The 14,866-nt window shown below is 35.6% G+C and overlaps 1 protein-coding gene across 4 annotated transcripts in view; it reads left to right on the forward strand.

Moving 5' to 3' along the window:
- FNDC3A (fibronectin type III domain containing 3A) overlaps window positions 1-12,020 on the forward strand; it is a 127,330-nt gene extending 115,310 nt beyond the window's left edge. For all 4 annotated transcript variants that reach the window (XM_074217130.1, XM_074217131.1, XM_074217132.1 and 1 more), the window contains one exon: window positions 9,585-12,020. In XM_074217130.1, coding sequence (XP_074073231.1) covers window positions 9,585-9,902 — 318 coding nt within the window. In that variant the 3' untranslated portion in view covers window positions 9,903-12,020. The remainder of the gene's footprint in view (window positions 1-9,584) is intronic.
- The last annotated feature ends 2,846 nt before the right edge of the window (window positions 12,021-14,866 follow it).

Below are 14,866 nucleotides of genomic sequence, written 5' to 3' on the forward strand. Positions count from 1 at the left end.
ACCTTCTCTTTCAAGACTTCAGCTGTATTTTTCTTTTTTGTATATTACTTAACCTGTCGACTCTTATTTAAAATATAATTCTTGTTTTATTTAAATTGTATGATACATGAAAATGTAAATTTATTAATTCAACTTACAAAAGACCCCTATTTTGCCCTAGATACATATTCAATTTAGCATGTAATTTTTTCCTTATTAAACTATCTAAAAATTGACATGATAATTAAGTTTAAACTGTATTTCACAGATAAGTGTGTTCCTTCCAAAGAGGAAGCAAAATTAATATTGATGAAAATATAATTTTATTATAGTTCTAAATTAAATAAGGACTTCTTAAGTAGAATATGTACTTTAAGACATTATGTAAAACTCAACAGTACATTTGCTACTAGTAATTAAACTTGGTTTTGGGGTTTTTTTCTTTTAGATAACCTGGTCATTTATACTTATCTTCAGTTTTGACAGACTGCATTTGAAATACTTATTTCCCTAGAACTTTTAAAGTTCCAGAAGTGCTTATAAAATCTCTAATTCTATGCACATATTCCTCAACTTTGACAAAAGCTGTGTTTCAAAGGTTTATTTGTTGAGCAACAGGGTGACAGTCTTAGTGGGTAGTCTTAGTTTGAATTGCATCTCATCATAAATACTAGCTCTCTGACCCTGGATCTTCACACAGTGTCTTGGTGCCTCAGACAATTCTCAGAGTAAGTTGCCACATACTTGTTTATCTTCTTCAGTAGTGGTAGTTTCCACATTGGAGTTGCCTAAGACATTGAGATCCCAAATTCTCTCCCCCCCAGATTATTAATCTAATTGTTAATCTAATTGTTTCTTCATTGAAAGAGGTTTTTTTCCCCCTTAATCTAACCTAATAATATAAAAACTAGTGTTTACATTGTCAGATTAGATTGCAGAAAAATTTATTTAAAACTCTTAAAATATCATTACTAATAGATCTAGATCTGGGTTATAAGAGCAGGTAGCACTTTAAGAGGAAAAAAAGTTTCCTCTCAATTTACTGACACAGAGCCAGCCCTAAACAGAATTTTGTGAGTCGGTAAATATTTATTAAATGCTTTCTATTTGCCAGACACTGGAGATACAAAGAGAGCCAAAGGACAGACCCTGCCACCCTTGAGGAGTTCACTATCCTGTAGGGAAGACAAGGAGCAAATAAATGTATTCAAACTATATAAAAGATAAAGAGGAAAGGCTTCCTATAGAAGATGAGATTTTAGTTGGGACTTAAAAGGAAACCAGGAAATCCAGTAGAGGGAGTTGAGAAGGGAGAGCATTCCAGACATCGGAACCATCAGAGAAAATACTCAGACCTAAGAAATGGAGTATCTTGTTTGTAGAAACCCCCTTTCAAAGGGGGTTGAATATGGGAAGTCAGGTGCAAGAAAACTAGAAAGGAAGAAGGGGGCTAGGTTATGAAGGGCTTTGAATGCCAAACAGAGGATTTTGTATTTGATTCTGGAGATGACAGAAAGCCACTGGAGTTTATTGAGTGGGGTGGTGGGGTGGAGGGACAGAGACATAAGCAGACCTTCAATTTAGCCACTTTGGTGGCTTAAATGGAGAAGGTAAATTGGAATAGGAGAAACTTGACAGACCAGCTCACCAGCCAGCAATTGAAGTAATCCAGATGTGAGGTGAGGGTGTATTCCAGGGATGTTTCAAAGGTGAAAAGGTTTCAAAGGTGAAATCCATAGTCCTTGACAACAGATTGGATAGTGGGGGTTGGGCATTAGGGGAAGAGTGGAGATAATGAGGAATCAAAGATGAAACCTAGGGACTTGGAAGGTGTTTCCCTCTTTAGTAAGAGGAAAAAAAACTGGATTCAATTTTGGACAGTGCTTTTAAGATATCTACTGAACATCCAATTTGAGATGACTGAAAGGTAAATGTGATATTGGGGCAGGGGTGGGGGAACAGGATCACTAGATTTGAGAATGAAAAGCAATAATAGTTAAATCCTTAGGAGCTCTTGAGATCAGCAAGTGAAGTAGACTATAGGAAGAAGAAGAGAGGGGGTCCTGAACAAAACTATCTGGAGGAGATAAAGGAGAACCATGAGAGTGTGGTATTCTAAAAGCCTAGGGGAAAAAAAGAGTATTAAGAATACCAAAGGCAGGGGCGACTAGGTGGCGTAGTGGATAAAGCACTGGCCTTGGAGTCAGGAGTACCTGGGTTCAAATCCAGTTTCAGACACTTAATAATTACCTAGCTGTGTGGCCTTGGGCAAGCCACTTAACCCCATTTACCTTGCAAAAACCTAAAAAATAAAAAAAGAATACCAAAGGCTTCAGATAGATTTGGCAATTAAGAGATCACTGGTAACTTTGGAGAGAGAAGTTTCCATTTGAGAGATAAGTTTCCATAGAAAATGAGGCTGGAAGAGAGAATAAGAAGAGAGAAAATGGAGGCATCTAGAATAGACAACCTTTTTCAAGGAATTTAGCCACAAGGGCAGAAAAGTGAGGGATTTTTGAAGATGGAGGAGACATGGACATGTTTATAGGCAGTGAGTAAACAACCATTAGACAAGGAACAATTGAAAATAAGTTATAGGGACAGCTAGGTGGCTCAGTGGATAGAGCACCTGCCCTGGAGTCAGGAGGACCCGAGTTCAAATGCGACTTGAGACACTTAATAATTATCTAGCTGTGTGATTTTGGGCAAATCACTTAACCCCGTTGCCTTGTTAAAAAAAAAAAGAAAAGAAGTTATAGAGTGAAGATAAGAATGGAATCACCTGAGCAAGTAGGAACAATGAGGAAGAAAGGAAAAGGGGCAGTTCATGACAAATGTCCTCCCTTTTTCTTATAAAATATGAAACAAGATTCTCAGCCAGAAGGATAAGGGAAAGGGGAGCCATAGGAGATTTGAGGAGGAATGAAGTTTGGAAGAGCTGCTGTGGAGAGAGTGAGTTGACAAGAGAAATATAGTAGGATTGGGCACAATAGGTAGAGTTACTTGGGCAAGTTATTTAATCCTGTTTACCTCAGTTTTCTTATCTGTAAAATTAGCTGAGAAAGAAATGGCAAATCACTCCAGTATCTTTGCAAAGAAAATCCCATATGAGATCACTAAGAGTTGGACATGATTGAAACAATTGAACAATAGTAGGATTGCTTAGCAACAAAGAGGACTTAGTTGAGGTTGTGTAACATAAATTTGTAATGGACTCGGAATGATTCATAATTTTTCTCCAGTTTTGTTCAGCAAAGTAGTGGATAGTGAGGACTTGAACTTGTCAGGGCACAGTGATCAATAAGGGAGCAAGAGATTCAAGAGAATAGTGTAGAGTTGAACTGGTTCACTAATGGGATCAGGATGGGAAGTAAAGTTGGAGTGAATAGTTACTACAAAGAAGATGAATTGGGAGACAATTCAAGGGTCATGGGATTACAGGTCCTGGTGTGAGTGAAGAGTGGATGTAGTAAAAGAAAGCAAAGGAAGAGGTGGAAAGTCAATAAAATATGATTAGATAACAGCATGTCAGAATTCTTGTATATTTTGGCATTTTTGCATCTCCTTTTCTGTTTTCTTCTCCCCATGTATCCAGTATTGAGTCTTTCACTATACAGTCTAGATTGTCCTTACCCTAAATTATTCATTCCCCTCACTCAGCCCCCTTTTCTTCCATATTCATTCAGCCCTCCAAACTAATCTTCCCCCATTATATTTATTTTCGTCTATTGACTGAAGTACGTTAACTGAATAGGTTGACACAAATATTCTAATTGCTAGTTTATGCATCATAACAAATTAAGGGGGGGGAAGAAGAGGAACTTAATCTGGAGGAATATAGTTTTGCTTAAATACAAAGGTCCTACATGGACTCTTGTCTCCAAGGTCAGTTACTACATCCAAATCATTCTTCCTTTTTACAATTTATTTTCTATTTCTTAAGGTTAGTAATTTTTTCATAATACTTACCTGGATAGGCTTCACTTCATACATAGTTTGTTTCCTTTGCCAAGAATAATAATAGGTAGGAAAGTATGAAATTATAGACAAAATTATTAGTATACTCATCTCATACATGCCTGTATGAGTATGTGTATGTATAAAAAAGTAAAGTACACATAATAGACTTAATGAATTTAGATCACCCAACCCTAGGTGAACTGTATCTTTTAATATTGAAAAAAAAATTCTTTCTGGCCTACTGTCAGGGATATTTATAAGGTAGTGAGGAGGCAGCTGGGTGGTTCAGTGGATAGAGCACTGGCCCTGGAGTCAGGAGTTCAAATCTGGCCTCGGACACTTAATAATTGCCTAGGTGTGTGATCTTGGGCAAGTCACTTAACCCCATTGCCTTAAATAAATAAAATTGAAAAAAAAACGAAATCCAAAAAGGATGTGAGATTGACATGGATTCCTCAGAAGATTCCAAAATGAAAGAGAAGATTTTTGAACATGTAGAAAAAGAGGTCACATAGATCCAGACAAGTGATGGTAAATGCTTGATAAAGTTTGAAGCATAGTGATAAGCACTGAGAAAGACCCCCCTCAAAAAATCATGGTCCCTGTTCAGGGAGCTGGCATCCTAACGAAGGAGACAACATTCAATAATTCTCATCAGGCAGCAATTTACAGTGGGGGAAAATGAGAAGGAAAATAATAGCAGTGGGCAGACCTGGCATGACAGGGAAATTTGTGCTGAGTCTTGAAGGTAGTAACTGAGGTAGAGACATAGGGGCTGTCTGGTGAAGCAGGAGGGAGAGGGTCATATTGGAGGACTGTCAGGGAAACCAGTGTCACTCCACAGAGTCAGTAAAGTGCAGAAAATTGGACAGGGAGGAAGGAGCCAGGAAGGAGCCCCTCTTGAGAGGGGCTGCTAAAATCCAGAGAGAAGAACCTCCTAGAGGTGAGGGGAGGAATTGGAGTTGATTGCATTGAGGGGGAATGGTCATATCTGTTGATTGTGGAATGGATTGGAGTATGGAGAAAACTGAAATGGAAAACAACCATCAAACTGTGGTGAGGTGATCAGAGGAGAGATGTTACAAAGACAAAATCAACTGACCTTGATGATGAGGGTAAGGAATTGAGGATGGCACCTACCTAAATTGCAAGCTTGGGTGACTGTGAGGGTTGTGGTACCCTTGATAGTCATAGGGGATGACTGGAAAAGGGTAGGTTTAGGAGGGAAAAGTGAGTTCAATTTTGGACATAATTGGGCTTTATCTATTTATAGGACTTCCAATTTGAAGGGCAATTAGAAATGTGAATTTAGAGAATTGGGGCTGGTAAGTAAAAAAAGTTCAGAAAAAAACATTTCACCAGCTTGATTTCCTTGAAGTCATGTCAGGATAATCTCATCTTTTTTTTTTTTTTGATAGTTATTAAACTAATAGATGATAAAAATGATATAGAATTTACGTTTAGATTTTGTTGAAGTGTTTGATGAAACTTTTTGTACTGTTCTTATGAATAAGATGGAGATAAGTGAGCTAGAAAGTAATATAGTTAGATGGATTCAGAACTATTTTGTGAAGAGAAGTCTCAAATGGAATACCCAGGGACCTGGGCTTACCCCTTCACCCCTGACATTTGACATTTATTTGGATAAAGATGGCATGCTCATCAGATTTAAAGATCAAATAAAGCTAGAAGGAATAGCTTATACACCAGATGACTGATTCTAAAAAAAAATAAAGATTTTGACAAGCTAAAACATTGGACTGAATCAAATAAAATGAAATTTAATGGGATAAATGAAGTCTTACTCTCAAGTACAAGATGTAGGAGAGCACTGGCTAGGCAGTTCCAAAAACCCTGAAGATTAGTGGACTCTAAAATTGATACAAGTAAATAATGTGATCATGCTGGCAAAAAAAGTTAATGCAGTCTTGAATTGTATTGAGGGAGGTATAGCAAAGAAACAAAGTTAAGCTTGATGTAAAGGAAAATTTCTTTTAGTCATACCTGTACAAAAGTGAGTTGAATTGCCATGAGACAATCTGTGTTACCTCTTTTTAGCAGTCTTCAAGCAGTAGCTCCAATTACCAGTTACTGTTTGCCTTCAGAGATGGGGCTGATGGCACAGTGGTCAGAGAGCTGCTGAACCTGGATTTAGGAAACCCAAGTTTAAATCCAGACTTAAGACACTTATTAACCATATGACCCTGGGCAAGTCAGTTTCCTTGGCTGTAAAATGGGGATAAGAATAATTGTTGTAAGTATCAATCAAGATAATATTTGTAAAGTTCTTTAGCACTTAGATGCTATATGTATAAATATTAGCTAATATGATGATGATGATGAAATTTTGTGATTCTGAGTTTATATTTGTAAATATATTTGAGTTATATTTGTAAATGAGGGACTAACTATATTATTTTCTTTCCTGTTCTTTTAAGTGATTACCTTAACATAATTATATTTATAAATCTAAAAAAATAAAGTCATAATTATTTTAGAAATAAATTTCAGTCTTATACCATTGTCATGCTAACTTTATTATTATCTTCTAATTTTAAATGTTATATTTTCCATACTGTTCAATCTTTATAATCTTGAATAGGGTAGAGGCTAGTTAACACGTTTATTTAAGCATCTTCACAATCTTTTTTTAAAAATTATTCTAAGAATACTTTACCTTAAGAATCCAATTTCATTGGTGTAGGAACTGCGTCTAGCCAAGCCAGTTCCAATAACCTCTTCTCCTTAGGTGATCAGAAAAACAAGTTCATAGTTATAAGTAACTTTTCAAGTCATCTAATGTAACAAATACCTAAACAGGCATTCTATGTATGACATCAGTTAACCATCAATTATTTATTAAGCACCAGCCAGGTACCAGACATAGTACTAGGCACTGGGGAGAAAAACAAATTATTTCCTGCCCCAAGATTGCTGCATGCATGTGTGTCTCAAAGGAAACAACATGTACATAGGAATATCTAAAATATATGCACAGTAAATTTCAAAATAATCTTGAGGATTGGGGTAAGGCGCTAGCAAGCAAAAGGAATCAAAAAAAGCTCCATGCTAAAAGTAACACTTGAATTGAGTATTGGAGGAAGTTAAGATTTCTAAGAGGTGGAGTTAAAGAGTGAGTGGATTCTAAGCATGGGAGAACATTTGTATAGAGGGATGGGGGGGGTGGAAAGTTGTTTGAAGTCACTTGACAAAGGTCTTTACTCAATTCCTAGAGCACAGTGCTTTAGAAATATCAGTAGGGCAGCTATATGGAAAATGGTTTGGAGAGGAAAGAGACAAAAAATTAGGAGGGCTGACCAGATATTTTGATTCTGCTGTCTTAAATTTTTCTCCCATTTGTACATATTTACCAAATGTCTTAAAACAATCTTGAATGACTGACAGAAATTTCCATCATTCGGGTTATATACCCCACCAGAGGACTTTAGAAGTCATCTGTTTTTAATTCTCTTTGGCCCTCTCATGAGAAAGTATGAGGCCTAGAAAGCCTAAGTGATCTGTCCCAGGTAACATAGGGATGTGTCAGCCAAAAGTCCTCTAAAAAAGTTCAGCTGTGAAATGGCATAGCAACAGTTTGATAATGTAGGCTACATTTTACTAAAGTAGATTTCCAAAGAGAGGGAAATAGGTTTCATTATTTTTTCTCCAGGAGATATTTCAAACTTAATTGGGCTCCCTATTATAACCCACCTCATCAGGTGAAAAATCCTCAGTTTTTCAAAGCCTAGTCAATCTTTTTCCCCCTAGCATAAATTCTGTTCTAGTCAGACTAATCTCCTTTAGACCTCTACAATGCTTATTTTTGTCCTTTTTTCTCATGTTCCCTTTTTTTTTAGCACACTCTTACCCTTCCTCCCAAATCCTACTATTTCTTAAAAATAACGTCTGCAGCCCACACTAATCTCTTTCCTTCTCTGAATGTTTATTATACTTATCGTCGGTATCACATATTTATATCCTGCTTGGGTTGGGGGAAGATAATAAGCTAGAACTCATTTGAAATTTGTAAAAAGAAGGCTGTTGGATTATTTGTTGACAGACTCACGTGTTGCATACTTATGTTTAATTTTTGATCTAGTTTAGTAAACATAAAATGGTACTTGGTGTTTCTTGTTTATTTAAAATTATTGTGAAAAACTTTAAAGAATGCAGAACATGCTTATTGGTTATAGCTTAGAATTTCAGTTATGTTTTTAGCATCTAAAGCATCATAGTCTGAGCAAGTTAGACAGAGACCTTCTCTTCATCAAATCTATAGTGACCTTGACCACACCAGTGTGCCTTCCTTGATAGCCATTAATACCAAGGGTATTGGTGTTGGTGAAAATAAAATCACTGGTGCGTGTAGAAGAATCTGCCTTAATAAAGAGAAGGACTAAGTAGCAAAAGGTATCTGGGTGAGATGAGGAGAGGAGAGGGAGCTCACAGCAAATAGCTTAAACTTTTTCTGTAAAATAGGAAGGTTCTCAGCAGAGAGGATATGGGGAGGGTAAGCCAGGTGATGAAAAGGCTTGGAATAGCTGTTGTAGTGTGTGAATTAGTCTTAAGACATATCACAACATAAATTATTTTCTCTAGTTCTAAATCTATAGATGTCCTCAAGAGAGCTGTATTTGTATGTCCCACCAACAACTGAAACAAAGTATTGAATCATTACTAACCCCCCAATTATTTTCAGTGATACCAGAATCTTACTGGTTCTTCAATAAACAATCCCTTCCATTACCATTATTTACTATATTAGGCTTTTATTTCTTATTTGCCCATAAAAAACTTCCCAGCTGGTTGCTTTATTTCCAGGCTTCCTTTTTATCTTTACACAGCTCCCAAAATAGTATTCTTTAAATGTTTATTGTATCAGTTTGCTAATGCAACTCTTAATTTATGGCAGCAAATTATATATTATTATATTATATATTTTTATAGGCAGCAAAACCTATACTCTGTCATATAAGGTGCTTATTAACTATTCCCCTTCTTTCAAACTTATTTTTTAAACTACTTTGTAATCCTATCCCTTATTCTTTACTCTCATTTGTGCACAAATTTTTTATTCCTGTATCTGGGCCTTTGCTCATGCCTTTCCTGACCCTGACAACATTCTTGTACATCCTCTGTGCTTACTCCCTTGCATAAATGCACATTCACCTAGAATATTCCTCCAAAATACCCTTTGTTAGCATTTATTTATGTATATTTAAATTTTTGTGCAATTATATGTAAAAGTGAGTATCTGGTTTTAAAAGCCTAACAGGTTAAAAAACAAGACTTAGAAAATAAATTAGATTTTGACAAAAAAAAAATTTACTTAGAACTTTGCTGGAATTTATATGTTAAAGAGATAACTGTTGTTTTTCCTCTTCAGTAAGCTTCTTTAAAATAGAATACTGTTCTCTTTTGTGCTCTTCTCAACACCCTGTATGCAGTAGATCAAAGTTAAAGTCTTATAAGCGAACTTCATGGTGGTTCTTTCTTTTTTGTTTATACCGAATTATACTGAAAATATGAACAGCAAAATATTGCTGATATAGTAGCATTTGTATATATGTACTGAAAGTTCTTTAATAATTATTTTCCCGTGTTCCCCATCCCACATTTACAGAGGATTCTCTTTTTCTCACTAGATTTACAAAGGTTCTGACTGGTACTTCCGGTATTCAGGCCTTCAGCAGAACTGTGAATATCGCTTTCGTGTGTGTGCCATTCGACAGTGCCAAGACCCTGCAGGTGGTCATCAGGACCTTGTTGGCCCCTACAGTGCCACCGTCATATTCATCTCTCAGAGGACTGACCCTCCAGCCAGCAACCACAAAGACACTGTGGAAAATACAAGGCTGCCTCGGACACTAACTGACGAGCAGTGTGCCGCAGTCATCCTTGTACTCTTTGCTGTTTTCTCCATTCTGGTTGCCTTTATCATTCAGTACTTTGTAATCAAGTGAAAACATACTTTTCTGTTAGAACGCTTCCATTACCTTTCCTTTGTCATGTTCCACAAATACTTATGTTTTGCTTTTACAAGAGCAGTGGCATTTAGCTCTGACATTGGAACTATAGCACACACCATTTTTGCCACTTAAAACTGCTTATTCTATTGTTAGATAGAGGCTGGCACTTTATTAGATCGCAAGCCACAGAAATATCAAGTATTTTTTTGAATATGCCTTCTTCTACTACAAACTTTATATCAGGCAAAAATATAATTGAGATTTTGACCGATCAGCATGAGTGTAACAGTAATAGTCCTATTCCTTCTTTAAAAGATTACCAAGTGAAGCATTCAGAAAAGTTACACTGACACATGCTGCATAAAATATTAGATGCTGTGAAAGCAATCTCGCGCTGTATTTCTACCTCCTCATTTGTCTTAATTATTTGGGAAGTGGGATTATGATAAATAATCGAGGGAACTTTCTCAGGCAGCAAATAAAAAACTGGATGGACAAATAAGCATGGAAAGAGGGAGCTTCTAATTTGATAAATGTGGAGTTCTGTACTGCAAGTAGATCATCCTTAAATGGTGGCACTGGCAGTTTTATCTTGCCTGAAAACAAGTTTACTCATTAAGGTACCTCTTCAGTATCTTGCAAACATGGAAAAGAGAGGGCTTTTAATAATTTTTTTTAAAAATAATTGAAATCACTTTAGGACTTCACAACTATTTAATTTGGTCTCGGTTTATGGTGGTTTTGTATGTGAGTTTATCTCCACATACATTTGCCACATATGTATATATACATACCAGGACGTATGACTATATATACTCCAACTCTCTGATGTACAAAGTTTGTAGGATTACCATAAGTTTTGCTGCTTCCCCTCCAACTACTGCCATCACCATCAGCATTTAGAATCAAACATTTTCTCTTTCTTTAGGGCACCAGATCTGAAGTGAAAATGTAATTTGCACCAGAAAACTTCAAGCTGCTTCCTTTCTTGAAAAAAACTAATGTTTAATGTAATGTCTGTTTGGAGACTGTACCAAATTGTTGATTGCATGTAGTTAATGTTGCATTAGAGCACTTTGCAATTGCAAAATTCATCATTGTTTTGTGAGCTTGCATTTGTGAGTTCTTGGATGATCAGACTGAATTTTTCAAGTATCACATTGAACATCTTTTTGGATGTCAGTGACTGCCAGTTATATACAGCTTGTAGTGAAGCTATCTAAAATTCTTGTCTCATTACATCTATATTATCTGTTAAACCCTTGTAATTTGCCTTCTTAATTTATTATTTGATTTTTTAGGGTAGTGAATCACTAATTACTTAGTTGTTGGGTTTAGCATTTTAATGGTTATTAAGCACTTCTTGTCAGTCTTTGAAAAAAAGAAATGTATGTTTTGTGCTTTGAAGATCTTTGAAGAATTTCTCTTATTAGAATGGGCATGTATTGTACTTGTTTCACGTCCAATGAACTGTGCTGTTGAATAACATTAACTTTTGTTCAAAAAAAGAAATGGATAAACTTGGCCTTCCCCAGGTAAGAAAGACCTGTCACTATAATGTACTGTATGTTTACATTTTTGTTTTAATTCTGACACTTCTGTATAGGCTGATACCTTCCCATAGAAAAGAGTGATCGCAAACATTTTCTAGAAACATTAAAAGTGCCATGTTTGGCAGTACAAATGAGGTTGAGTGTAATACCCCAGAGATTTCTATATGGTTGAATGTCTAAAATGGTAAGATTTGCCACTGTGGTCAAGCTCCAGTGGCTTGTTTTTCATAGTAAAACTCAAATGAACTCCTATTTTTGATAGTAAATGTCATTTAATAGTGTATTTGCCATTTGAGCCTCACTGCAAATTACTGCAGAGGAGAAAACAATTTTTAATGTAATCTTAATTTTACCTCATATACTGTACATTCCAAAAAAAACCTCTAAACTTTTTAAAATGTTATAGATACACTACCAAACATATCACTTTAAAATTGTATAATGTTGAACTTCATATAAATGAAAAAATATACTCTCATAGAAATATACATAAACTATGTAGCAAAAGTATCTTTAAAATCTGTGGAAAATAAAAGTATCATTCTTTTTTGAGGAAATATTCATTGCATTCATAAACCTCTATTGTTTTTCCTGTCTTTATTGAGTTTGTAGTTGTAAGAAGTTAAATTTCTACTCTTGTTACCTTGTTCTTACAGATCTCAGATTCATAGATTAGAGGTAAGTCTTAGCCCTCTCAGTTTATAGATGAAGAAACTAAATTTCTAAAATGTCATATGGTTAATAAATAGCTGAACTGGTTGAATAGTTGAATATAGGATCTCTCGGCTCAAAATATAGAACTCTATCACACTGATTTTTGTCTAACATGAAAACTTGAAAGGTCTTACATTATAAGTAGCAACTTTCAATAGGTTAAAGATTGAAACTGATCATAAGGAATTTTTTAACTTATTTTTTCCCAATTACAAGTAAAAAAAATTTTAAACATTTTTAGAATTTTGATCCAAATTCTCTCCCTTCCCCCTCTTCTTGAGAAGGCAAGCAATTTGATATAAATTATGCATGTTCAGTCATTTAAAACATAATTCCATATTATCCATGTTGCAAAAGAAAACAGACAATAAAAAAGAAAGTAAAAAAAAGCATACTTTCATCTGCATTCAGATTCCATCAGTTCTTTCTCTGGAAGTGGATAGCATTTTTCATCATGAGTCTTCTGGAAGTGTCTTGGTTCATTGTTTTGCTGAGAAGCATTTAGTCAGTTATAGTTGATCCATGTATAGTGATGCTGTAACTGTACAATGTTCTCTTGGTTCTGCTTACTTCACTTTGCATCAGTTCATGTATGTCTTTCTAGGTTTTTCTGAAATCTGCATGCGCATCATTTCTTACATCACAATTGTATTCCATTACAATCAAATACCACACTTTGTTCAAGTTTTCCCATTCAGTGGTTAATCTCCTCAATTTCCAATTCTTAACCACTTCAGGAAGAGCTGCTATAAATATTTTATGTACATATATATAGGTCCTTTTTCTTTGATCTCTTTGGAATCTATTACTTGGTCAAATTGTATTTATAGCTATATAGGCATAGTTCAAATTGCTCTCCAAAAAGATGAAATCAGTTCACAACTCCACTAATAGTGCATTAATGTCTCAGTTTTCCCACATCCCCACTAGTATTTGTTTTCTGTCCTATTAACCAATCTGATAAGTGTGGGGTGGTACCTCAGAGTTGTTTTAATTTGCATTTCTCTAATCAACAATGATGTAGAACATTTTTATGTGACTATAAAAAAGTTTTGATTTTTTTTTTGTCTGAGAGTTGCCTGTTCATATCCTTTGACTGCTTACCAATGAGGAATGACCTGTATTCATATAAATTTGACCCAGTCTATATATATATATATATATATATATATATATATATATATATATATATTTGAAAAATAGACCTTTATCAGTGACAATTGCTGGAAAAAAATTTTTTTTCTCAGCTTTCTGCTTTCCTTCCAATCCTGGTTACATTGATTTTGTGCAAAACCTTTTTAATTTAATATAATATGTCAAGTAATGTTCTCTATTTCTTTTTTTGGTCCTAACTTCTTCCCTCGGGATGTGGAGTGTTTTAAGTTCACCCTTTACCCTTTAGGATATGATTTATGCAGTACATACAACTCCCTGTTTTCCTCCTAAATAAAAATAATTCATACTAACTTTGAGTAGAATTATGAAGTGAGGAATGATTTTTGAGACCCTTTTTGCCCCTCTTTTGGTACCTCTGAGTCCCACTACAGCATATACTCAGTATGTTACTAGACCTGCCTTCTCTTGGAGATGTTCTATATTGCCAAGTGTTCATTTCCTTCATCATCCTCTTTCCTTAGCCCTATCATAAAAATGACCACAGCCTTAATATTTAGTTGATCTCAATTATGCTTAAGGAGAAATATGTCTACCACTTTCACCTTGATTCTTAAATCAGTCTTCCTGCTCCAACCTCCTCTATTTGAGTTTCAGTCCTCCAACACTCCAATGAACATCTCTTCTTTATTGTCTTGCTCCTACCTCTCAGGCTGGCCAAAAAGATGACACACACACAAAACACTTTACAAACCATAATGTAGCATATAAATTACAGCTATTCTTATTTTATATTCAACCCACTCTTAATACTCCTTCCAGATGGCAAAAGCATAGTTCTTTTTTTTTTTTTTTTGCAAGGCAAATAGGGTGAAGTGGCTTGCCCAAGGCCACACAGCTAGGTAATTATTAAGTGTCTGAGATCAGATTTGAACTCAGGTCTTCCTGACTCCAGGGCTGGTGCTCTATCAACTGCGCCACCTAGCCACTCCCAAAAGCATAGTTCTAATCATTTTATAAACATATCTTGGTACTCCTCTACCACCTGCCACCCTCCCCCCCTCAAAAAAAACAAAGCTGTCCAAATTCCTTAGCTTAATATTCAAAGCCTTCATTGACTGGACCTCTTAAGTTATACTATCTTTTCCTTTGTTTTCAGCCATTTGAGACCCTAACCATATATTCACTGAAGATTTTTTAAAAGTGCTTTACGTGTGTGTATGTTTGTGTGTGTGTATACATTTACATACAGAGAGAGAGAGAGAGAGAGAGAGAGAGACTTGGCATATAGCATATTCTACCTCATTTTTTACATACCATCCCTAAGATCTAACACAAGGCCTTGAAGGCATTGCCCAAAAGAATGAACTGATTAAATATGTCAAGCTGGGCAGAACAGAAGCAATCCAGCCCCTGCTCTCAAGGGGATTACATTCTAATACATCAAGAGGAGCTAGATATGGATGGCATGGAGGCACCCTCATATGGAGATGAGCATAAAGTAGTAACAAGCATTAAGCTTTCGGGTAATAGAAGGCAAAAGCTTTTCAGGGACCCAAACTCTACTGGGGGCTGTGG

Source organism: Macrotis lagotis, chromosome 1 (genome assembly GCF_037893015.1).
Source record: "Macrotis lagotis isolate mMagLag1 chromosome 1, bilby.v1.9.chrom.fasta, whole genome shotgun sequence".
Taxonomy (NCBI): Eukaryota; Metazoa; Chordata; class Mammalia; order Peramelemorphia; family Peramelidae; genus Macrotis; species Macrotis lagotis.